General features: G+C 42.0%; 3 gene segments (V, D, J or C); all 3 read left to right on the top strand.

The window, feature by feature from the left end:
- The first annotated feature begins 771 nt into the window (after positions 1-771).
- On the top strand, positions 772-1,587 carry LOC125257854. The segment is given in 2 exon segments: positions 772-960; positions 1,057-1,587. Coding segments are annotated over 2 exon segments (387 nt in total).
- Positions 1,588-15,047: 13,460 nt separating this feature from the next.
- LOC125257869 lies at positions 15,048-18,076 on the top strand. The segment is given in 3 exon segments: positions 15,048-15,070; positions 17,353-17,386; positions 17,496-18,076. Coding segments are annotated over 3 exon segments (414 nt in total).
- Positions 18,077-23,274: 5,198 nt separating this feature from the next.
- Positions 23,275-23,952, top strand: LOC125257836. The segment is given in 2 exon segments: positions 23,275-23,491; positions 23,600-23,952. Coding segments are annotated over 2 exon segments (435 nt in total).
- The last annotated feature ends 3,439 nt before the right edge of the window (positions 23,953-27,391 follow it).

The raw sequence follows: 27,391 nt of genomic DNA, 5'->3' as shown, positions 1-27,391 counted from the left end.
TATAAACGTAATTGTTAAATAGCAGACAAATTTAAAGAAACTATGAAACAATTAAATTTACTATGAAATATTGCAGTTAATATTTTTATTTTTTTATTTAAACTTTTATAATTTTTAAAACATTGTTGCAAAATGCTTGTTTGAATAATCTAAAAACAAAACAATTATATATAAACATTTTTAGAGAATTTTAGAGACTTACTGATGGTCAGTTTAGTTCCTCCACCGAAAGTGCACCACAGTGCTTCATTCTAGTGAAAGCGTCGTACAAAAACCTCCGTCACACTCAAATGAACACAAACTCCAGCAGAGAAAGAGACGAATGACACTCACACACACTGATATGAGACTCAACAGCAGCTCTTCTCAACATTAAATAATGATTATTGGACTGATTTTCACAAAAACAAGTTTATAAATCTTTAAATGTCTCTTGATGCATGAAAAATAAGAATATAACTGTAATAACTAAATAAATAACAAATCAAAGTAAATAATTCTTAAATAATTCCAAAAATGTATGTTCTGATCACACATTAGATATCCTAATTATGGGTTTTTAAATGATCATGTATTTCTCAAAGCATTTTTAATGATTAAAGAAATTTTAAGTTTTGATGACCTGTGACCTCTGGAATGACCTTTGCCCTCACAGTGATGTACTTGTTTCTGATAGTGATGCAACTTCAGAAAATCCTCAGAAAGCCTCTAAACTCATAATTCCATGTTTCTGAATCATAACATGAGAAAAGATCCTAAACACTGTTAGTTTTATTTGCATTATCTGTTGGAACCCTTACACAGATTTACATAGAGATTATTTGCATCGCAGCACAAGCTTCAGGAGGATTTATAACTCTGTTTTTATAAGAACTTTATAACTCTGTGAATCTGAACCAACAGCAACCATGAGCTTCATCACCATCTTCATCTGGATATTAACTATCTACTGTTTCACAGGTGAGGAAATCTGAAGTTAAACAAACTCTATTAGAACTGATTATTTGTGCTAGAAATATTGTCAAAATATTTAATTCTGAATTCTTCTTGATGTAGAATCAAGAGGTGAAGTGACAGTCACTCAGACGCCTGCAGTGAAATCTGTTCGTCCAGGAGACTCAGTTACTGTATCCTGTAAAACCAGTCCTGAAGTCTATCAGGGTTGGAGTGTTCAACCTCTAGCCTGGTACTTACAGAAACCTGGAGAAGCTCCTAAACTCCTGATTTATTATGCAAACACCCTCCAGTCAGGAACTCCATCTAGATTCAGTGGCAGTGGATCTAACAGTGATTTCACTCTGACCATCAGTGGAGTCCAGACTGAAGATGCTGGACATTATTACTGTCAGAGTTACCACTGGATCAACAGTAACAATGTGTTCACACAGTGATAAAGAGTCGTACAAAAACCTCCGTCAGTCAGAGTCACAGTGACTGAACTGATACTGCAGCTGCTCACACACTTTCACACACTTTCACACACACTCAACAGTCAAGATTTTCTTGGATATTAACTAAAATATAAAGAATTAACTTCAGTTTTTCACGTTAAGTATTTTAACACTTTATCTTAATAAATGTATCTAACACTATATCTGTGAGGTTCATAATTTGGCCGCATGTTCTCGTTTCATCATGTATCTGCAGGTGTTTTCATGCTCCATTGAGTGAAGTTTATTTATAAAATATGAGCTAAAGCCCTGATCCAATGAAAGAGCCGAAACAAAAATGACACAAAGAAGAGCTCAAAGACACAATTATATTTCATTTAATGACTGAAGTTTAATAAAATCACACACATAGTCTTGTGTGAAAGGCAGAAAGCAGAGCAGATGAAGCGACTGAAGCTGATGGAGAATGAACGAGTCCCTCATGTGCTGCAGAGAAACACACTGTTGGTCTCCATGAGTGAGAAGAGCAGCAGATCTCCTCTGAACACTGCCGTCTCCTCACACAGGCCGGCCGCTCCGTGTGTCCTCACAGTGTCTCCATCCACTCCTGCTGCTGCTCCAGCTGTACAGACCGTCCTTCTCCAGGAGCCCAGCGCTGCTCTCCTGAGACCTGCTGCTCCCGTCCACCTTCAGCTCAGGCTCCAGTCTGACGGGAAGCCCTTGTTGGCCACACACACCAGTGTCGCTGTGTTCAGAGAGGAGATCTCTGCGCTGGAGGGCGGCAGGACGCTCACAGAGAAATCACACTGACCAGTGGCTTTCCTTTAGGATTCAAGAGAAAACTGGGAGAAATTCTCCAACAGCGAGAGAAACAACATGAAGAAGAAAATCACATCATTATTCCTTAAACACATTAATGATCACAAACTCCTTTACATGAAAAAAGAAAATGTTGAAAATAACGTTCACATTATGGTAAATATTAATTATGATTATAACTTAAAAACTATCATGGAGTTTTGAATCACCACAAAAAGTGCAGGAATTCATGCAATTCAAGACGACAACATTTAAAATTGTGGGTAAAACTTTGTTTAAAATCACAAAGGAAACATCCCAGCCAGCAATGACATGTGGGGCCCAGATGAGGGCTTCATGGGCGGCAAATGTGGGCCCCATTATGGGCTTGCACCCGGGATCCACATTGGGGCAAGCCGTGGAAGCCCAGACGTACTAAAAGTGGGACCTGTAAGGGTACTGCATGGGTCTTAATTGGGCAATTCATGTCAGACCCATTTGGGCCCCACCTGCCCAAAGGGGTCCAAAGTGGGCTTTGCAACATGGCTACACAGATGGGCTTTAAATGGGATCTGTAAGAGTCTTATGTGGGTCCTAACTGGGCAATTCATGCCAAACCCATTTGGGCCCCACCTGCCCAAAGGGGTTTAAAGTGGGTTTGCAACCGGGATCCACATGGGGGCCAGCCGTGGATGCCCAGATGGGTTTTAAGTGGGATCTGTAAGGGTCTTATGTCGGTCTTAACTGGGCAATTCATGTCAGACCCATTTGGGGCCCACCAGTCTGAAGGGGTTTAAAGTGGGCTTGCACCCGGGATCCACATGGGGGCCAGCCGTGGATGCCCAGGTGGGTTTTAAGTGGGATCTGTAAGGGTCTTATGTGGGTCTTAACCGGGCAATTCATGACAGACCCATTTGGGCCCCACCTGCCCAAAGGGGTTTAAAGTGGGTTTGCACCCGGGATCCACATGGGGGCCAGCCATGGATACCCAGGTGGGTTTTAAGTGGGATCTGTAAGGGTCTTATGTGGGTCTTAACCGGGCAATTTGTGTCAGACCCATTTGGGCCCCACCTGCCTAAAGGGGTTTAAAGTGGGCTTGCACCAGGATTCAACCGTGAATGCCCATATGAGCTTAAAGTGGGCTCTGTAAGGATCTTATGTTGGTCCTAACTGGGCAATTCATAATTAATGGTAATTCATAATTAAATTCATAATTGGGTAAGCCCAACCATTCATTTAAGGAAACAATCTAAGAAAAATTAAAAACGAAGAATGAATGTAAGTACAAGAAAAATACAAGACACTTGATGCTTTGAACTGCAAGAAATATATTAAATTGAACAACAAAAATTATCTTTAATAATAATTAATAATAATATATTCCAATATCCAAAGATCGTGACACATCCCTAATCTGTGATGGTCTGTTTAAAGGAGTCATATGTAAGATTGTGGCCAGAACTGATACTACAATCATGTTTAATTGAGCAATATCAGGGTTTTTCCTTGGCCAAAAAAGGAGAGTGGCGGTAACCCCTCGCGGAGCACGCGGCATGGTGCGATCATAGCTACGACGGTGGGGGGTGCTAGCGTAACTGTAAGATCCAGAAATAGCATGGGTCGCGCAGAATAAGAAAAACCAGCGCACCCGACAGACAGCGCTTGAAGTATTTATTTTTGGATTTCCTCATCGTGAGGCGGTGGCGGCAAGAAATAACGTGGTGGCGGCCGCCACCGAAATCTCTATGGAGGAAAAACCCTTCGTGTAAGAAATTGATAAAAATGGGCAAAATGGGTTAAATAAAATATCCACCCAAATTCTGAATACTTTAGAGCCCTCCTCTCCCTGATTGGGAACTTTCATCAAATATCAAATGTAATATCAGTTGTGGGCTGCACCTCTGCTTTTGAAATGAGAATATCCTGGTTAAACTACTGTGATATAAGTCATAAGCATTTGAAATTAACATAATTTGTCAACGTCTTGTAACATATCAGGAGCATTTAAAGGAAACTTTAAGGTCGATGTATGGAAACTTACGCCATATTTATGAACAATAGGGTACACCTCCTCCTGTCTGGCTGGCTCCTGTCTGGTTGGCTCCTGTCTTCTAGCTGGCAAGACCTTAATGAAATTAGACAAAAATTGAGCAAATCAGTGTTCAACAGGAGCTTTCAATAAAAAGATAAGTAACCATTTAACATCAAATAACCAGCTTACATGACACTAAGTGTGTGTGTGTGTGCGTGTGTCTGTGTGCATGTGTATGCGTGCAGAGCACACAGGGACATTAGTGTGTGCAAGCGTCCACGATAAGCAAGGCTCACGTGTCAATCAGCAATATGCGTATTATTCAAATGCGTATATTCAAACCCATGCCCACTTGGCCCATAAAATTTCTATGCAGGACCCATATGTGCATTCCCAGTTCAAACCCATGTCCACTTGGCCCATAAATATGCCATTCAAGACCCATATATGTGTTCCCAGATCAAACCCATGCCCACTTGGCCCATAAATATGTCATGCAAGACCCATATATGTGTTCCCAGTTCAAACCCATGCCCACTTGGCCCATAAAATTTCTATGCAGGACCCATATGTGCATTCCCAGTTCAAACCCATGTCCACTTGGCCCATAAATATGCCATTCAAGACCCATATATGTGTTCCCAGATCAAACCCATGCCCACTTGTCCCATAAATATGCCATGCAAGACCCATATATGTGTTCCCAGATCAAACCCATGCCCACTTGTCCCATAAATATGCCATGCAAGACCCATATATGTGTTCCCAGATCAAACCCATGCCCACTTGGCCCATGCCTGTCCCTTATGGGGCCCATGTAATCAGCTCATATGGGCTTCCTATGTGGGACTCATACTACAAAACCTACATGGGACCCGCTGATTTCACCCAGCCAAAGCCCATGCCCACACAGTACTCATGGAACCCGTAGTTAACCCATCTGGGCCCCACGTGTCATTGCTGGCTGGGCAGTGATTTCACTCTGACCATCAGTGGAGTCCAGACTGAAGATGCTGGACATTATTACTGTCAGAGTTTCTACTATCCTGGGAGCATTCGGTGGTTCACACAGTGATAAAGAGTCGTACAAAAACCTCCGTCAGTCAGAGTCACAGTGACTGAACTGATACTGCAGCTGCTCAAAGGAGGATCTGAAACAACATCGTCACACAAACATCTGAAATAAAATCATCTAAATTAATCTTTTTTTATAAATTATTGAGGTCAGAAATCAAAGCATTAGCTGAGAGAAGCAGACAAAGTCCATCAGTGTCACTGTTAAATTTCCTCATATTCATACCCTCTTTAGACTAAAAATGTTGTGGAAAATGTATATTTGCCTTGAGATTTTGTGCTCTTATAGATCAGTGACATGATTGAGATCTACATGTGAGTCGTCCACCATATTGGATCAGTCAGATCTGGTCCGTGAACACTGGAGAGCAAGTGAACTCCTGACTGCATCTGCAACCTCTGTAATAAAGTTTCATGAGAACTAGTTAAATAGTAAAATCACTGTGGGGCATCGATTATAAAACACAAAGTTCCATTAGTTGCTTTTATTTGAGATATGGATCAACATCAAGGTGTGGTTATTATACAAAAGAACAACAATACTGACATAAATCACAAGTATAAAAACATCAAACACTCATAAATAGTTGCAGAAACCTCAAGCAGCAAAACAATCAAATCAACTTCCACTTGATGAACACACACAGTCCTCTATCAGAACACAGTCCAGACCTCAACTCTCATTCTAGTGATTTCCAGCATGTCCACGAGCTCCAAGAGGAAGATGTGTGGCAGATATTTAAGGAATAATCAGTATCGCCCTCTACTGCCTCATTCCCTTCATAACCTCATTCACATATGAATATCTATATATGCAATAGACATTAGCTGCTATTTTCACAGCATTTAAGTTTATCATTGTGATATTTCTGCATATCAAGTTAGATTTTCAGATTTTTACAGATTTTCTGTAATTTAAAGCTAATTGGTTTTTACAGCCATATGCTGCACAATGCTGTGACATTTGCAATGAAAATGCATTAATTCATTGTTATATGATCCTTATATATGAACCGTGTCTCTCTATTAGTCAAACTCGTGTCTCAAAGCAAGTTAAATTCATATTTCATCATCAGGTGGAGTGATTGTTCCCTTTCGATACTTCACTCGTACTGCGTATGGGGAAAGGTCTCCTTTTTCCCCGTTACTGAAGCCTTTTTCAATAACGCAGTGTAACTGCATCGTCATTGGTTCACTCATAGACAAGTTGTTGAACCAATGACGGCGTGGCATAGCTGCGCGACCTATGGCGACAGAGCGCGCGAATATTCCCGCCGAAATGGGCGGGGTTTAGGGCTATATAAGCAGGCGTTTCGCCATAGGATTTCAGTTCTCTCTCCTTCAGCGACAACTTCACATCGCTCCTCGCTGATCTCCGGCTGAAGCCTTCGCCGCCTGGAAGAAGCTCGCCTGGAAAGAAGCTCTCGCCGCCGCCGAAGAGGCTCCCGCAGCGGACTGCTGAGCTCGCCGAGGAAGAAGCGGACCCCATGCAGAGGCCGCGCTAGAGCGGGGTAGAGCGGCCCAGCGCACGGAGTTGGATGACGTCACGCCGGCTTCCCCGCGTGCCTCACCCTCTCCCCCGAGAGAGCAGTCCCCCGTCCTGTTCTCCCGCCCTGAGCTGCGTCCCTCGGCAGATGCGAGCGACCTCATCTCTTTTGGCGGTTCTGAGGACGAGCCGCTTGATGACGTCATGTCTCTCGCGGCCTCTGAATCCGAAGGTTGGGCCGGTGATTCTGACCCCGCCCGCCTTCCCTCGCTGGAGCCCATTGATTGCAAGCCGGGTATGGATGCCGAGCTCTTCCGCATCCTTTCGAAAGCAGTAGAGGTTTTGGACCTCGAATGGGCTCCGCCAGAGGAGCCATCATGGAACAGGCTCGATGAGTGGTTCCTGCCGGGTTCCCGCCAGGCCCCTTGTCAACGCGCCGCACCGTTTTCCCAGAGGTTCACAACGAGCTGACGAAGTCATGGCGCGCCCCGTATTCTGCCCGCCTATGTACTACGCATTATTCAGCTCTCACCTCTGTGGATGGCTCTGGAGAGAAGGGTTACGAGCATCTACCGCCCCTGGACGAAGCGGTGGCGGCTCACCTCTGTCCCCCCATGGCTGTGGGTTGGAAAACTAAGAGGGCCCTTCCATCCAAGCCCTGCAGGACCACTTCTGCCCTGGCTGGCAGAGCATATACGTCCGCGGGCCAGGCTGCCTCAGCGTTGCACGCCATGGCTATTCTCCAGGTGTTTCAAGCGAAGCTCCTCCGTTCTCTGGATGAGTCCGGCGTCGATGCACCTGCCTTCCGTGACCTCCGCAGCGACACTGACTTAGCCCTGCGTGCCACAAAGGCCACAGCTCAGGCCATTGGACGATCCATGGCCAGCCTGGTCGTGCTTGAGCGCCATTTGTGGCTCAACCTGACCGAGATTAAGGAGATGGACAAGATGGCCTTTTTGGATGCCCCGGTCTCTCCTTCTGGTCTCTTCGGGCCAGCAGTAGAGGGCTTTACGGAGCGTTTTACTGCAGCACAAAAGTCGTCTCAGGCTATGCGACACTTCCTGCCTAAACGCCCTAGCTCCACGTCTGCTTCCAGCCGCCCCAAGTCTGCGCCGGCTCAGCAGAACAAAACTGCCCCTCTACCTCTCAGGCAGCACCACCCAAGGAACAGCGCCATCGTAAGCGCTCCTGCTTCCCGAGGCAACGTCAGGGACCCCGGCCTAAGATTACGCTGGACCCGACGCCTCCTAAGCCCTCCTGATATTTCAGGAAGGAAGAGGATGGGGCAAAGTCTCGCCACGGCCAGACCACCCCAAAAGCTCTTTCGTTCCGGGCGTGGGAGATATGTTCAGTGTTGTGCTAACTGGGCCCAGTGCTGCGTCCATGCAAAACGCTATTCTTATGGCGAACACTATGAATATTCTACCTTCTCTAAGAAAGAGCGAAGTTCCTCTTCCACTCTCTCCGGTGCACGGGCCCCCGATTGGCGGCCCGTCACCCGATACCATTCAGCCCCTTGTCACGCGGGCCGAGGCCTGGCGGGCCATCCCCGGAGTGTCAAGCTGGGTTCTGGGAACCATAAGTCGAGGCTACTCGCTTCAGTTCGCCCGAAGGCCCCCGCGCTCATGTCCTCCGAGCCGAAGTCACGTCTCTTCTGAGGAAAGGAGCTATAGAAATAGTCTCCCCCTCAGAGAGCAATTCGGGGTTCTACAGCCGTTATTTTCTAGTTCCCAAAAAAGATGGTGGTCTCAGACCCATCTTAGATCTCAGGCTCTTGAACCTCTCCCTCATGAGACGGAAGTTCAAGATGCTAACGCTGAAGCAGATCCTCGCGCAGGTTTGCCCCGGGGACTGGTTCTGCTCGCTGGACCTGAAAGATGCATACTTTCATATCCAGATAGCCCCCCATCACAGGCGATTCTTGAGATTCGCGTTCGAGGGTGTGGCTTACCAATATACGGTCCTTCCATTCGGACTGTCCCTAGCTCCTCGCACTTTTACCAAGTGCATGAACGCGGCGCTTTCCCCACTGAGACAGATGGGAATCCGGGTTCTCAATTACCTCGACGACTGGCTCATCCTAGCCCAGTCACGAGCCGAGCTGGAGCATCACAGATCCGTGTTACTCAGCCACTTGGAGTGCCTGGGTCTCAGGGTCAACTTTGCCAAGAGCTCACTGCTCCCCAGCCAGCGTATAACGTTCCTGGGTGCAGTTTTCGACTCAGTCCGTATGACGGCTGTAGTATCTCCAGAGTGCGCTCTGGCCATTCAGCAGCTCGCGGCATCGGTCAGGAACAGAGCCTATTTCCCTCTGAAGTTTTTCCAGAGGATGCTAGGGCTGATGGCTTCCGCCTCCCCGGTTCTGCAGCTCGGCCTTCTTCGGATGCGGCCTCTGCAGTACTGGTTGAAGTTCCGGGTCCCTCCTCACGCCTGGCGGCACGGCCGCCTGCGTCTCAGGGTCAATCAGGCCTGTTTGGCAGCTCTGAAACCCTGGATGAACCCTGTATGGTTCAGCCAAGGGGTACCCCTACAGGCGGTGTCCAGAAGGACGGTGCTCTCAACGGATGTGTCCAACACAGGTTGGGGCGCTCTTTGCGAGGGCAGACCGGCCTTCGGCTCGTGGTCTCACGAGGAATGCCATCTGCACATCAACTGCCTCGAGATGTTGGCAGTGATTCGAGCCCTTCATGCGTTCCAGGCACACCTGACAGGGCGCCACGTCTTAGTCCAGTCGGACAGCATGACAGTGGTCATACATAAATCACCAGGGCGGTCTTTCGTCCAGCCGCTTATGCGCTCTGGCGAAGCGTCTTCTGGAATGGGCATCACCGAGGTTTCAGTCGCTCAGGGCGACTCACATACCCGGGAGAACAAACTTGGGAGCAGACATGCTATCTCGGAGCAATGTCCCCTCAGACGAGTGGATGCTCCACCCCCAGATGGTTCTCATGATCTGGGAGTTCTTCGGAAAGGCAGAGGTAGACCTCTTCGCTTCAGAAGGCAACTCTCACTGCCCAATTTATTTCTCGAAGGAGGAAGATGCGCTGGCCCATGTCTGGCCCAGCACCCTCCTTTACGCTTTTCCCCCGATTGCTCTGATCCCACAGGTCATCAGACGAATCAGGGAAGACAAGCACAGAGTCCTCCTGGTGGCCCTCTCTGGAGGAGCCAAGTTTGGTCCTCAGAGCTGTTCAGGCTTTCCACAAAAGCTCCGTGGCCGATCCCCCTGAGACGGGACCTCCTCTCTCAGGCGAACAGGACAATTTGGCATCCCCAGCCAGAACTCTGGGCTCTGCACCTCTGGTCCCTCGACGGGAGCTTGCTAACCTCCCCGGGGATGTGCTGAATACCATTTCTCAGGCGAGAGCTCCGTCCACGAGACGCCTCTACGCCCAGAAATGGTCGGTCTTTGTTGACTGGTGTTCTACACGCAACATAGACCCAGTGGAGTGTGACGTATCTCCGATACTGTCTTTTCTCCAGGAGCGTTTGAATCTGGGTCGCACCCCTTCAACGCTTAAAGTTTACGTAGCAGCCATTGCAGCGTTTCACGCTCCTATCGCTGGCCAGTCGGTGGGACGAAACAACCTCGTGGTGCGTTTCTTGAGAGGTTCTAGGCGATTAAATCCTCCTCGTCCTCTCACTGTTCCCACCTGGGACCTCTCTTTGGTCCTCAGAGCTCTTAAAGGGCCTCCCTTTGAGCCACTGCGTTCAGCTGACCTCAGGCCCCTGACGCTCAAAACCGCTCTGCTACTTGCACTAGCATCGGTTAAGCGAGTTGGTGACTTGCAGGCCCTCTCCGTGAGCCCTGCATGCCTTGAGTTCGGGCCCAACGACTCCAAAGTCGTTTTGAAACCTAGGCATGGCTACGTCCCTAAGGTGCTCTCGACTCCATTCAGAGCACAGGTTATTTCCCTCTCAGCGCTTCCTCCCTCGTCGGACGAGCGAGAGTTGGAACTACTCTGCCCTGTCAGGGCATTAAGGACCTACGTTGATCGATCACAGCCTTTTCGGCAATCTGATCAGCTCTTTATCTGCTTTGGTGGCCGCACCAAGGGGTCTTCGGTCTCAAAGCAACGTCTTTCACGTTGGATAGTCGACGCTATTGCTCTTTGTTACTCCTCTATGGGCCTCGACTGCCCCATAGGAGTTAGAGCTCACTCTACTAGAGGAATGGCTTCCTCTTGGGCCTGGTCTAGTGGAGTTTCGATTAAAGACATCTGTGAGGCGGCCGGCTGATCCTCGCCGTCCACTTTTGTCAGATTTTATCATTTGGACGTCCCGACCTTACAAGCTCGGGTCCTCTCGGTATGATCCAGCGGCCTCTATCGAGCTCCGCTTCATGCCACTCTGGGAGTTAACTCCCTTTTTGTAGTGTAACGAGGGTTCGACGGCTCCGGCCTTCTCACTTGTCCTCTGGTTCCCTCACGGTGCCCAAGACAAATCCAGTCGTTCCCTGCCGTGGCACGGCGCGGTTGAATTCGTTCCCCATACGCAGTACGAGTGAAGTATCGAAAGGGAACGTACTCGGTTACTAACGTAACCTCCTTGGCTCGATTGCTCCTGTCTGCCTCTCTGCTCAGTGTTTTGCCTGCCTGCTGTCTGACCTACGCTCGAAGCTTCGTGGAGTTTATCCTAAATCCTTCTCTTTATTCCTATTCACATAATATAACTTACATCTTATTGTAACATCTTATTTTTCACTAGATTACTTAACCTATTGCATAGTATTACTAAACGGAACGATTTATTACTAGTAATCTACCAGCGTAATCACCTAGTGTTAGCCATAGCCCGCTAGCTACCGTCTATTTTTTTTTCCTCTAAACTAACCTTCCTTGTCGATCTAATGGCGGATTTATCCGATGTATGTTATTCTGATCTGTCCTCGCCAGACCGGGAAGCTGTGGAGACGTTGCTGCCCGGCATTCATCGATCCACCGTGAGGTACAGCGTCCCGCACATCACCCTTGCCCCAGGCACCGGCAAGCGACCGAGACATCTAGCGAGTCCCGTGTCCCGTGTGCGATGCAGCTTTTCGGACGGCGACGGACAGACTACTCTACAAAAACACGGTCAGTCATGTCCGACGATTATCATGTGTATTAAATGCAACATGTACAGCTTAGCTCTTTCTGTCAGCAGTGAGACTTACACATGTGATAAATGCAGGGATATTGTCAGGCTGACAGAGAGAATCTCAGAATTAGAGACACGCATCCAAACTTTAATTGAGGATAGTGAGAATGAAAGGGCCTTAGATACTGCTTTGGATGCGACTAGCCTAGTAAACACTGCACATTCGGTTCCGGTTGTAGAAGCCACGCAGCAGGCTAACTGGGTGACTGTGAGGCGGCATAATGGCAAGAACAAACACCACTCTTCCGTTCCGATTAGAACATCAAACAGGTTCTCCCCACTCAGTGACGCACCCACTGAGAATCCTGTTGAAAGTGCCCTAGTTATTGGCGATTCTATTACACGGAACGTGAAAATAGAGACAACAGCCACCATAGTCACATGTTTGCCGGGGGCCAGAGCACCTGACATCAAAGCAAATTTAAAAGTGCTGGCTAATGCTAAACGTAAATATTCTAAAATCATTATCCACGTCGGCACAAATGATGTTCGACTTCGCCAGTCGGAGATCACTAAAATTAACATTAAAGAGGTGTGTGAACTCGCAAATTCAATGTCAGCAGAAGTAATTTGTTCTGGCCCTCTTCCTGTTCGTCGGAGTGATGAGATAGTTAGCAGGTTATCATCACTCAATGGCTGGCTGTCTAAGTGGTGTCCGCAGAATAATATAGGTTTCATAGACAATTGGAAAAGCTTTTGGGGCAGACCTGATCTGTTGAAAAGAGATGGTATTCATCCCTCCCGGGATGGTGCTGCTCTTCTATCTAGAAATTTGGCAAATAGTCTTAGAGCTAAACCATGACAAACCAGGGCCCAGATCAGGACGCAGACAAACTGGCTAAACCGACTGTCTGCTAGCCGCCTCACGTCACAGAACTCAAATAATTCACAGCACATAGAAACTCTTTCACCTAGATATTATCACATAGAGACTGTGTCTGTACCTCGAACTAGTAAATACAAAAAACTTCCGAAACCTTTTAAGGGTAAAAATTTAATTGATGTTCAAAAAATGAAAATCACAGATAAATTAGATAAACAAATGATAAAGCTTGGGCTACTGAATATTAGATCTATTTCTTCAAAAGCACTTATTGTAAATGAAATTATCACAGAAAATAAACTAGACTTGCTGTGTTTGACAGAAACCTGGCTAAAACCAGACGATTACATTATTTTAAATGAGTCTAGTCCTCAAGGTTATGACTATCGACACAATCCTCGACAGAAAGGCAAAGGGGGAGGTGTTGCTGTCATTTATAGTAATATATTCAGAATCATTCAAAAGAATTTCAAATATAATTCCTTTGAAGTGATGGTGCTTTATGTAACATTATGTAAGTTGACATTTGTGCTGGCTACTGTATACAGGCCACCAGGGCACCATACTGACTTTATCAAAGAATTTGCTGATTTTCTATCAGAGTTAGTACTGGCTGCGGATAAAGTCCTTGTTGTTGGTGATTTTAATATCCATGTAGATAATAATAAAGACGCATTTGGATTGGCATTTGCAGACATTTTAAACTCTATTGGAGTTAGACAACACGTGTCAGGACCCACTCATTGTCGTAATCATACCTTAGATCTAATACTGTCGCATGGAATTGATATTGATGCTGTTGAAATTCTACAGCAGAGCGATGATATATCAGATCATTATTTAGTGTCGTGTATAATACAATTAGCCAAGGCTACAAAACCACCACCCAGCCATAAATATCGTAGAACCATCACGTCTACCACTAAAGATTGCTTTATAAATAATCTCCCCGAGCAGTTTCATCGCCTTAGTATACCTGACAACTTAGAAGAACTCGATGCTGCAACAGAAACTATTGGCTCTCTCTTTTCCAGCACATTAGATGCAGTCGCTCCTTTACGTCTAAAGAAGATTAAGGAAACTAATCCAACGCCGTGGTATGATGAGCACACTCGGGCTCTAAAACGAGCTGTGAGAAAAACTGAACGTAGTTGGAAGAAAACAAAACTAGAAGTTTTTCGCCTTTCGTGGAAAGAAAAAATGATTGAGTACAGAACGGCTATAAGAAATGCTAGATCTACTTATTTTTCAAATCTCTTAATAGAAAACAAACATAATCCTAGGTACTTATTTGACACAGTGGCTAAATTAACTAGAAACAGAGATTCAACTGCTGACGTTTCCATAGAGCACAGCAGTAATGACTTTATGAACTTCTTTACTTGCAAGATTGATAATATTAGAGAGAAAATTAAAAACATGCAACCGTCTACAGTTTCGCTTCAGACAGTGCACTGTAGTGTCCCTGAGGTAAAACTAGAATCATTCGCCGCTATAGGAGAGGAAGAATTATCTAAACTTATCAAATCATCAAAATCAACAACATGTATGTTAGACCCAATGCCGACTAAACTACTGAAAGAAATGCTTCCAGAGGTCGTAGGTCCACTTCTTGATATAATTAATTCATCGTTAGCACTAGGATATGTGCCAAAAACTTTTAAGCAGGCTATTATTAAACCTCTTATTAAAAAACCTCAACTAGATCCGAGAGATTTAGTAAATTACAGGCCAATCTCGAATCTACCTTTTCTGTCAAAGATACTAGAAAAGGCAGTTTCAACACAACTGTGCTCCTTTTTAGAAAGAAATGGAATCTGTGAGGATTTCCAGTCAGGATTTAGACCATACCATAGTACTGAGACTGCTCTCGTTAGAGTTACAAACGATCTACTCCTATCATCCGATCGTGGCTGTATTTCTCTATTAGTGTTATTAGATCTCAGTGCTGCTTTTGACACTATCGATCACAACATTCTTTTAAAAAGACTTGAAAACTATATTGGCATTAGTGGAATTGCTTTGGCATGGTTCAAATCTTACTTATCTGACCGTTATCAGTCTGTAGTAGTTAATGAAGAGATGTCGTATCGATCACAAGTTCAATATGGAGTACCACAAGGCTCAGTACTAGGACCGTTGCTTTTCACTCTGTACATGCTGCCCTTAGGAGAGATAATTAGGAAGCATGGTGTTAGTTTTCACTGCTACGCTGACGATACTCAGCTCTATATTTCCTCGCGCCCTGACGAAACCTACAAATTCACAAAACTAACAGAATGCATAGCTGACATTAAAAACTGGATGACAAGAAATTTCTTATTATTAAATTCAGAAAAAACTGATATCCTAATCTTTGGACCAAAAACTTCCTCACGAAAAAACCTTGAATACTCTCTAACACTTGACGGGTGCTCCATTAAACCTTCGTCCTCAGTTAGGAACCTGGGTGTGCTCTTTGATACCAATCTTTCATTTGAAAGTCATGTTTCTAGTATCTGTAAAACCGCCTTCTTCCATCTAAAAAATATATCTAAATTACGACATATGCTCTCAATGACAAATGCGGAACAGTTGGTTCATGCATTCATGACCTCAAGACTAGATTATTGTAACGCTCTACTGGGTGGTTGTTCTGCTCGGCTTTTAAACAGACTACAGTTGGTCCAAAATGCGGCAGCTAGAGTTCTTACTAGAACCAGAAAGTATGACCATATTAGCCCAGTTCTGTCAACATTACATTGGCTCCCTATTAAACATCGTATAGACTTTAAAATCTTGCTACTTACTTATAAAGCTCTAAATGGTTTAGCTCCCCAATATCTAAGCGAGCTCTTGGTGCATTATAGTCCTTCACGTCAGAATTCAGGCCAGTTGATAATACCCAGAATATCAAAATCAACTGAAGGCGGCAGATCCTTTTCCTATTTAGCACCTAAACTCTGGAACAATCTTCCTAGCATTGTTCGGGAAGCAGACACACTCTGTCAGTTTAAATCTAGACTAAAAACACATCTCTTTGCTCTTGCATACACATAACACATTATCAATACATTAACATTTTTCAAATCCGTTAAAGGATTGTTACGCTGCAATAATTAGGTCGGCCGGAACCGAGAACATTTCCTATAACACTAGATATACCTGTACATCAGAATAAGAATGGCATCTACGCTAATATCTGTCTCTCTGCTTATCCTGAGGTTTGCCGGGTGCTGGATCCAGGCCGTATCCAGATCAGATGGAGAACCTGTGTCTGGACCTGACTACAATGTAGCCCAGGAGACAATGGGCCTACAGATCCAGTTCTGGCTGCATCTATAATTCAGATTTTTAAATCTCCGTATCCGCTTACATATATTTATATATAATCTATTTTTAATCTCTATAATAAAAATGTATAATTCAGATTTTGATCTCCATATCCATTTACATATATTATATATATCTTCCAAGGGGTTTTTTCCCTCCTAGGACTTTTTTCCCAGTGTTAGCACGCTGGGTTTTTCTCCTAGGGGGTTTTTTCCACCCCTGGGAGTCAGCCGACATTGGCTTAATGTAGCACCATCTTGTATATGTTACATATTACCACGCTTGTTTGTACAGCTTATTTTTAACCACTTCCCTTTTTTCTGTGCTTCTAATATGTAAAGCTGCTTTGAAACAATTACCAATTGTAAAAAGCGCTATATAAATAAATTTGACTTGACTTGACTTGACTTAACGTAACCTCGGTTCCCTGAGATACGGAACGAGTACTGCGTTACATGACGTGCCACGAGGCTGCGGCTTCAGTGTCGTCGCTTCAGTCGAATGACCTGAAATCCTATGGCAAAACGCCCGCTTATATAGCCCTAAACCCCGCCCATTTCGGCGGGAATATTCACACGCTCTGTCGCCATAGGTCGCGCAGCTATGCCACGCCGTCATTGGTTCAACAACTTGTCTATGAGTGAACCAATGACGATGCAGTTACACTGCGTTATTGAAAAAGGCTTCAGTAACGGGGAAAAAGGAGACCTTTCCCCATACGCAGTACTCGTTCCGTATCTCAGGGAACCGAGGTTACGTTAGTAACCGAGTACGTTTTCCTGTCAGAATAGAGCTGTTCCTGAAACACCAGAAACACTGAAAATATCTATAAAACACCATGAGAGATGAGTGAAATGTGTCTGTCATGCATGTTTACCTAAAAAAAATGTCATTTATATATCATTTTATATCTATGAGGTTCATAATTTGGCCACATGTTCTTGTTTCATCATGTATCTGCAGGTGTTTTCATGCTCCACTGAGTGAAGTTTATTTATGAAATAAAATTGGCTTTAAAATAATAAATGTAATTGTGAGAAAGTATAAAAAATGTCACAATTATTTTTCAACATCCAGTTTTCTGCAGCAGTGTTTGATGAGGGAAATTTAATTTCTTCACATTTCTGCTCTGCTGTCAGTGTCTGAGACACATTTGAGAGGAAACGCTTTGAATTTGTGTCCCACCCCTGTGATTGGAGCTCAATATCAGAGCGTCTGTCAGTCCGACTGTAAATCCAACATCACTGTCCTTCAGTTTCACTCATTCCCAGTAAAGACGAGGACACACGCTCTGATCATCTGCTCTCTGCTGCTGCTGCTGCTGCTCAACGGTGACACTCACTTTACTGCATTTACTACATTTACTACAGTACATGAACCTGTTCTGGTAAAGATCATTAATGTCTTCTGCTGATTTTCTTCTTGTTGTGTGTTTCAGAGTGTAGAGGACAGATCACCGTCACTCAGAGTCCCTCAGTGACAGCAGCTCAACCAGGACAAACTGTGAACATCAACTGTAAAACCAGCACAGATGTGACCTGGTACCTAGATACGGGATACATCTTGAGCTGGTTCTTACAGAAACCTGGAGAAGCTCCTAAACTCCTGATTTATGGAACAAGCACCCTCCAGTCAGGAACTCCATCTAGATTCAGTGGCAGTGGATCTAACAGTGATTTCACTCTGACCATCAGTGGAGTCCAGACTGAAGATGCTGGACATTATTACTGTCAGGGTTTCCACTGCACAACAAATTGGCTTGGTGTTTGTAATGCTGATTATGTGTTCACACAGTGATAAAGAGTCGTACAAAAACCTCCGTCAGTCAGAGTCACAGTGACTGAACTGATACTGCAGCTGCTCACACACTTTCACACACTTTCACACACACTCAACAGCAGAAACACAAATATGATCTTAATATCAGCTTTGTTGAGCTTCATCAGTATTTCTTCAGATAATTAGAAATTCTTTTGATGTTATCATGATTTTTAGATCATTTATGGTTTATTTATCCTCATTTCCACTCACTCAATATTTTAAAGTCATTGATATTTTTAATCATGTTCTTTTATTATTTTTTCTTCCTAATCTTAGTTATACAGTAAAGATCTGAGGAACTGAAGCTGTCGATCACACAGCGAGAGTTTATCTGGACACTTCCCAAAACTCCTGTTATAATCAGTGACGCTCTTACACTACACAATCAATCTCTGACTGGATTTACATCGTGTTTGCATTGTTAGTTATGGTGAAAGCATTTCTGGAGTGCAGAAATTTAGTTGTAATGACGAGATCACTGCATTCACACCATCAACAGACTGTCTGTCATCTGCTCAGTTTCTCATCACTGCAACCTTCCCTGTGATGAACAGATCTAAATATAAGGCAATAATCAACACTTTTCACCATTTGTTCATTTAGACAGCTGTAATAGTTAAAATGTAGTGATAGTATTCGAGAAGGTTTCACATGTAAACAATCAGAGCGCTAAAATCAGAGTGGAAATAGCCATTTATTTCTAAATTATGACAATTATTTGATGTAAAAATCATATTAACATTATAAGTGCACCTCAGGAAACATTATAAATAATCATAAATCAGTTGGTGAAGCGACTCAGACGCCTGCAGTGAAATCTGTTCATCTAGGAAACACATTCACCATGTCCTGTAAAAGCAGTCCTGACGTCTATCAGAGTTGGGATCATCAACCTCTATCCTGGTTCAGTGATAAAGAGTCAAAAACCTCCGTCAGTCAGAGTCACAGTGATTTGTGCTAGAAACACTGAATAAGTTCATTCACAAATATGAGGGCTGCAGCAGATGAGAAGATTTGAAGTCAATAACATCATTTTAGAGCTTCAGACGACTGAGAATATCGAGCACAGGTGAGATTATCAGAGATCCAAACACTGAAGGGTTCATCCTAGACCATTTGTCTATTTAACCCCAAATTTATCTGTGTATCATCTAGATACCCTGAAGACATCAAACAAGTGATCAACAGAATTTGGATTCATCAGATTGTTGAGAAGATATAGATTTATAAGTGTATTGAGCCATGGCTAAATGAACTATCTTCTAAACGCTTTAACTAATTAAAATCCTTTTGATAACTTTTGTCATTAGTGTCTATAGATGACATGCAAAATTTCGTGTGAATCGGTCAAGTGGTTTAGGAGATCGAAAAAAAAGTTGAATGGCTGATGGACTACAACATGTTGTACTAATGTTGTCCACTAGAGGGAACCACAGGAGAAGAAATCTATTTTTCTATCAGTTTCCATCAGTTTGAATGTTTGAATCCAAAATTCACAGAACTTCATACACATGGACAACAAGACTTTCTGAGTAAACATGCCGAGTTTCAGGAACCTTTTTTTAAATCAGTCATTTATATGAATGGGATTCAGAGATGAAGGTCATAATACTAATGCTGTCCACCAGAGGGAGCCACAGGACAACAAATCCTTTCAGATCTCTTTATGAAAGTCTGTAAATGGTTCAATAGATTGACTTGTAGTATAAAAAAGGCATATAGGCCTAAATTCATTATAGTTTCATAAAGTTTAATAAAGCCCAATATAATTAATTATTTCCAAAATACTTACAGATCAATCATTTTTATATTAATATTCATTTTATACTATACTATTGAAAACATATTTGTCAAGTTGCCAGACGTGACTGAATGTATTGCCGTTCAACTGAAGGAAAGAGACAATATTATCTGTCTATTTTAATATAGTACATAGAATAATACTTCCATAAAGAGATATTAAAGACTCATATTTTATTTGGAAAGACACATGGCCATTGCTGTACCGTCTACTACACGATTCAAAGTGTTTCTGGATTGAAGTTTCTGAGCTGTAAAAGATCCCAATAACAATTCAAGCTACAAGTTAATTATGCTAGAGGATGTTCATGTGCATTAAAGCTGTCTAAAGACCAAGAGTTTGTCTTACATTGGCCATATAACCTGTTACGGCCAGGACTACAGTACCTGTTTGTCACTTTGGGTGGCGCAATTGCATATAGTGCTATAATATATAGTGTTTAACCGTTTAAATACACACTGGAGCCCCATCGAATAAATTCATCACTGCATTAACTCATTATTATTCACCTCGTCCGTTCCTGTTCATCAGTGTGTCTGTCTGTTCACACCGCCCTCTAGTGGCACAGTGATGTAGTGCAAGATAACATGAATAAAACTGTTGAAGGGTTTCTGTCATCAGTACAGCTGTGATCACCTGCGGTCTCATACCTGCAGCTGAATTACAGTCGAGCTGATGATCACTAAAGCACTTTTGCTCATGTGATTTTGATTAGATGATGATAAGTTTCATCTACATTTCATTTTCACTGTTTTTTCACATGTGGTTTGAATTGTTCTAAATTTTATGCTACATTTTTAAAGTTCACAGTTATTGGTATATCATGATTACATGATACATATTTGATATTGTGATTGACAGGATGAGATGAACGAGCTCCTCCTGAACCTTCATTTAGAGCCTCATTTAAATACAGAATGAGTTCATTTGCATATTGATCAGATGCTTCAGTGCTCTGAGAGTGTTTATAGTGCTGTGAGTTTAACACTTCATCACTGACACACACAACAATCTTCATCAACATGACCTTCATCATCATCTTCATCTGGACTCTCACAGCGTTTGCTCAAGGTTTGTGGAGCACAAGTTTGATATCAATTCATTTCTTCAAGTATATTGTCAAAGTTTTGAGTTGATTTTCTTCTTGTTGTGTGTTTCAGAGTGTAGAGGACAGATCACCGTCACTCAGAGTCCCTCAATGACAGCAGCTCAACCAGGACAAACTGTGAACATCAACTGTAGAACCAGCAGTGATGTGTACATTTCTACAGTATCGGGGTGGTTGGGGGGTGCTATAAGTAAAACTTACTATTTCAGCTGGTACTTACAGAAACCTGGAGAAGCTCTTCAACTGCTTATATCTCGAGCAACAGACCGCAATAATGGAACTGATTCTAGAGTCAGAGGCAGTAGTTTATCTGCAAGTGATTTCACTCTGACCATCAGTGGAGTCCAGACTGAAGATGCTGGACATTATTACTGTCTGAGTTATCACTACATCAACAGCGAAAATGTGTTCACACAGTGATAAAGAGTCGTACAAAAACCTCCGTCAGTCAGAGTCACAGTGACTGAACTGATACTGCAGCTGCTCACACACTTTCACACACTTTCACACACTTTCACACACTTTCACACACACTCAACAGCAGAAACACAAATATGATCTTAATATCAGCTTTGTTGAGCTTCATCAGTATTTCTATAGATAATTAGAAATTCTTTTGATGTTATCATGATTTTTATATAATTTATGGTTTATTTATCCTCATTTCCACTCACTCAATATTTTAAAGTCACTGATATTTTTGATCATGTACATTTATTATTATTTCTTCCTAATCTTAGTTATACTGTAAACTAGTTATACTTAGCTATACTCTTACACTACACAATCAATCTCTGACTGTATTTACATCGTGTTTGCATTGTTAGTTATGGTGAAAGCATTTCTGGAGTGCAGAAATTTAGTTGTAATGACGAGATCACTGCATTCACACCATCAACAGACTGTCTGTCATCTGCTCAGTTTCTCATCACTGCAACCTTCCCTGTGATGAACAGATCTAAATATAAGACAATAATCAACACTTTTCACCATTTGTTAATCTAACTAGAGGATGTACATGTGCATTAAAGCTGTCTAAAGACCAAGAGTTTGTCTTACATTGGCCATATAACCTGTTACATCCAATTTGTAGGTCACTATATTAGGCAGCCTGTATGTATCCTTTGGCTCAACCAATGACTTTAGGCCAGGACTACAGTACCTGTTTGTCACTTTGGGCACAATTACACATAGTACTATAAAATAACTATTGTCAATATTGAGTTTAACAAACAAGTGCTCGTACAGCCACAGTTGACTTCATTTGCTGGAGCGGCTGAGAAGAGAGTGCTGTCATTATACAGTACAAGAGCGACCTCTAGAGGCGAAATAAAAACTATCACTGATGCCTCGTAGAGTTTGTTTTGACACGTGACGCGAGGCTTCACACTGCACAGAGCGGGACACGTCAAAAACGGATTTAAAACATAGACAAAAAAACAGTATGTTATACAGTGTACATTACAGTACATGTTTTCATATCATTATAAAGTATTTAGTTTGTTGAGTAGATGCTGCATTAGTGCAGAACAGCAGTATGTTTGCCGTCGATGCTGAGAGGATGCTAACATTAGTAGTACCTCAAACGGTTAAAACAATGTGACAAAAACACCAACTGTTTAATGTCACGATTGTTACCATTCATTTGCATTAGTTTATATCCATTTGCTGCATTCATTATCCAGCGAAGTTGTATATTTAAACTGTATTCTCATCATGCAGCGACAGAAACATAACAGATCAGAAATGTATTCGATTTCAGTTCTTTTTTTATCGGCACTGTAACACATTTTGTGATTAGATAATCATCAAGTTTTCTAAAATAGAGGCAAATAATGTGTGAAAGTATACATATAATAGACCTATGCTATGTCTTTGTGTGTAAAGATGGTAATTTTTAAGCATGACTGTTTGGATTTATATGAAATGGAAACACTTTACAATAAGAGTCAATTTGTAACATTAAATAAGGTTAATAAAAGTATTGTTCATTTTTAATTTCAACATTTACATTTTAACATTTTAAAGTTGTCTCTTACATTAGTTATAATGCACTACGAATTAACATGAATGATCAATGTATAATTAATATATTAGTATTTTTTTATTTAAAAAATACAATAAACATTAATTCAAAGAAACAACATGTAAGAAAGAGTTAAAACTGAACACAATCTTGCTGCTCAAACTGTGTATAGAACAATTTTTAATGATATTTTTTGCTCCTTTTGTATTTTACATTTACTTTCAATACTTAAGTATGTTTAATATCAAAAAATACTTTTCGTACTTAAGTACAAAAAACATCACATACTTTAAAACTTTACTCAAGTAATATTCTAAACAATGACTTTAACTTCTACCAAAGTCATTTTCTGGTAAGATATCTATACTTTTACTCAAGTATGGTTTTCGAGTACTTTATACACCACTGATGTTTCTTTATATCAAACAAAGACAAGTGAAATGTTTTGTGAAATCTCAATGAAACCACATTAAACCATCTTAAACCTGTCACTGCTGAAGCGTTTGCATAGAGAGAGTGTTTTACATGAGCGACACACGCTTCAGTGCTCTGCATGTGTTTATAACTCTGTCAAACATCAAACATGATCAACAACTGTTTTTCACTAGAACTGAACCTACAACCAACAAAAATGACTTTCAGCACCATATTGATCTGGACGCTGGCAGTATTATGTCGAGGTTTGTGTCAGTAAAGATTACAGACATTATTTACTTGTTATTTTTATGTGTTGTGAAGATATATGGTTGTAAAAGTGTTTGTGATTTCTAATCTTTCTCTCTTGTCAGAATCTGTTGGTCAGGTGACAGTGACTCAAACTCCCTCAGAGCTGCTCTCTCAAACTGGACAATCAGTCACTGTGACCTGTAAAACTAGCAGTGATCCAGTCTCCTGGTGTGATGGCAAACACTGTCTTGCCTGGTACTTACAGAAACCTGGAGAAGCTCCTAAACTCCTGATTTATTATATAAACCGCCTCCAGTCAGGAACTCCATCTAGATTCAGTGGCAGTGGATCTAACAGTGATTTCACTCTGACCATCAGTGGAGTCCAGACTGAAGATGCTGGACATTATTACTGTCAGAGTTATCACTACATCAACAGTAAAGCAGTGTTCACACAGTGATAAAGAGTCGTACAAAAACCTCCGTCAGTCAGAGTCACAGTGACTGAACTGATACTGCAGCTGTTGTGTCGTCAGTGCAGCACAAAAACAACCAAACGTGATAATATTGAGCACAATTATCAGAATCATCAAAAATCAGTATATGAAAGTGAAGAGATTGTGATTTTTCATGTTCAGTGACAAGTTGAGAAATTATAATGATTTTAAGAAGAACTGAACAACCTTTCTATGAATGAGATACACCAATCCACCTTAATGTTCAACACAGAAGCTGTTTTCCATTCATGATCCACTATAGGGAAATAACAAGAAGAATATCAAAGTGCAGTAAACTTTAAAACTATTTGCGTTACAAACCAGTGTGTTTATAATGAAGTCAATACATTAAAATAATATGGTAAAAAATATCAGTTTGCAATATCAAGCAGTATAACAAGCTGGGCTGTGTTTCCCAAAAGCATCGTAGGCCTAAATAGATCATCGTAGAGCCTTTGCCACCAATGATCTCTACGATCAACTTAATTCTTAGATGCTTTTGGGAAACACAGCCCTGTTTTATACAGCTAAATATAACTGGAAGCGAATGACACTGGAAGCCAGAAATAAAAACATATAGAAAAAAATTGAAAAAACAATATATAAAATGAATCTATATTGCATTAAAAGAATTATTTGATCACAACACATCACATAAACATCTTCACACAGAGATTGATGAAGAATAAAATCTAAAGATTTCCAAATATCTAAACAAGTGAGAAACAATTAATGACCACAAATATCAGTTTTCATCTGTACATGGACATTTTCATTTCTGAGTGATAAATTTCAACAAACAGAAACAAACAGATCATGCAGACGACAAGTTCAACATCTAAACTGCTGCACATTTACTGAATGTTCAGACTTGAACTGCTGGTCAACAGTCTGACAGCTTATAAAAGCTCAAAATGACTGTTTAATACTCTCAACATCACAAAACACCTGCAATCCAGTGATTCTCAGATCGAGTTTTTGTGCGTTTGTGTTTTTCTCTGTATAATGTGTTGATGACGAGAGAAATAAACCGATGGAGGGTTTTTGCTCAGAGAGGCACTTTGGATCGGCTCATGCTTCAGCGCTCCGAGTGTTTATAGCGTTCAGACTCAAACACTTTATAACACACTGCTGTTTACCACGGTACAAACCCAACAAACACCATGAATCTCTTCAGCAGCTTCATCTGGATTCTGGCAGCTTTTATTCCAGGTAACAGACGTGAAAGCTCGTCATTTCTGAGTCTTTAATGTTCATTTCATCTGATTAAACACATTAATGTTGTTGTCGACAGCATCCAGAGGAATCACTGTGACTCAGCCTGAAGCTGTGACTGTTTCTGAAGGACAAAACGCCAAAATAGAGTGTAAAACTGATACTGGGATAACTAGCTGGGGTTTAGCTTGGTATCAGCAGAAACATGGAGAAGCTCCTGAATTTTACATTTATGGGCTAAATAACGATGACAGTTTCAGTCAGACTGGAAGACCTGGAGGAACTGATTTCACTCTGACCATCAGTGGAGTCCAGACTGAAGATGCTGGACATTATTACTGTCAGAGTCGACATCAACAATAACTATGTGTTCACACAGTGATAAAGAGTCATACAAAAACCTCCATCAGTCACAGTGAAAATTTTCATTAGTATTAAATTAAATATAAAGTTTTTTTCACATGGTAAATACTTAAACTATAACACTCTTTATCTTATTAAATGAATCTAACACAATATCTGTGAGGTTCATAATTTGGCCGCATGTTCTTGTTTCATCATGTATCTGCAGGTGTTTTCATGCTCCATTGAGTGAAGTTTATTTATGAAATATGAGCTAAAGCCCTGATCCAATGAAAGACCCGAAACAGAAAGGACACACTGACATAAAGCTACATTTGTGTTTTATTTATTTACTGAATTTTAATATAACAGTGACTGAATGATAAAGCACTGACAAATGACATTGCAGATGAGAAACGAGTTGCGGTGTTGATGAGTGTAATGAGTTCATCTACATCAGGACTGCTGTGAAGCTTAATTGCTCCAGATAAGCCCAATGTGAAGTCATATGAAGACATTATAACTGTTTTGAAAGAACATTTCTCTCAGAAACCGATCGTGATTGCAGAAAGATTTTGGTCTCATAACCGCAGTCAACAGGTCATCTCCACTGCAGCGAATGGACCACGCTGATCGAGCCAGTTGTTAAAGGAATGGAGATGTGAGGATTTGTGAAGATTTGAAGGTAACAGTGAATCCGGGCCTTTGTGTTGAACGTTACCCGATTCCACGAATAGAGGATTTATTCACATCATTGGCAGAGGGTCAACGCTTCACCAAACTGAACCTCTCCAGTGCATACTTGGCAGAAGATTCACACAAATGCCTCACTATCTCCACGTCAAAGGGGCTCTTCTGTTACAATCGATTACCATTTGGTATTACTTAAGCTCCTGCAATTTTTCAAAGGGCCATGGATCAGATTATACAAGGCCGTCCCGTTCATTGCTATCTAGTGACATCTCAAGAATGTAGACGCAGTCCTCAGTCGTCTGGATGAGTTTGGGCTGTGTGTCCAACACAAGAAATGTGAATTCTTTAAAGATTTGCTGCAGTATTTGGGCACATCATTCATGCTCAGGGTCTTCATAAGACACCAGAAAAGGTCAGGACAATCGTGGATGCGTCTGCACCGAAGGACGTCAGTCAACTTTGTTCATTTCTGGGACTTGTAAACTATTACAGTCGATTTATCACTAACCTTGCATCAGTGTTAGCAAGAAATTACACAAGAAAGTACTGAATTTCTACCAATATCTGTACAGGTGAAAGTTTACAACGCTTACAGACCACCGTCTGCTGACAACAATCTTCAGTCCAACAAAAGCCATTCGGATGCAGAGAAAGACAAATACATAATTCACCTCTCTGTGTTTAAAGTCACCATGAAATCAAAACTGACTATTCTTGTTTTGTTTTTTTATGGAATATTGCAGTATTTATAAAATGATTTTTTAATGCACATCATTATTTGTTAATATTCAGCTACGTTTTTAAAGTCCACACTTATATTTGAAGTTGTGATTGACAGGATGAGATGAACGAGCTCCTCCTGAACCTTCATTTAGAGCCTCATTTAAATACAGAATGAGTTCATTTGCATATTGATCAGATGCTTCAGTGCTCTGAGAGTGTTTATAGTGCTGTGAGTTTAACACTTCATCACTGACACACACAACAATCTTCATCAACATGACCTTCATCATCATCTTCATCTGGACTCTCACAGCGTTTGCTCAAGGTTTGTGGAGCACAAGTTTGATATCAATTCATTTCTTCAAGTATATTGTCAAAGTTTTGAGTTGATTTTCTTCTTGTTGTGTGTTTCAGAGTGTAGAGGACAGATCACCGTCACTCAGAG

This window comes from Megalobrama amblycephala, linkage group LG22 (assembly GCF_018812025.1).
Source record: "Megalobrama amblycephala isolate DHTTF-2021 linkage group LG22, ASM1881202v1, whole genome shotgun sequence".
Lineage (NCBI taxonomy): Eukaryota > Metazoa > Chordata > Actinopteri > Cypriniformes > Xenocyprididae > Megalobrama > Megalobrama amblycephala.
The sequence above is the reverse complement of the archived record's forward strand: the minus strand, read 5'-3'. Positions and strand labels throughout refer to the sequence as shown.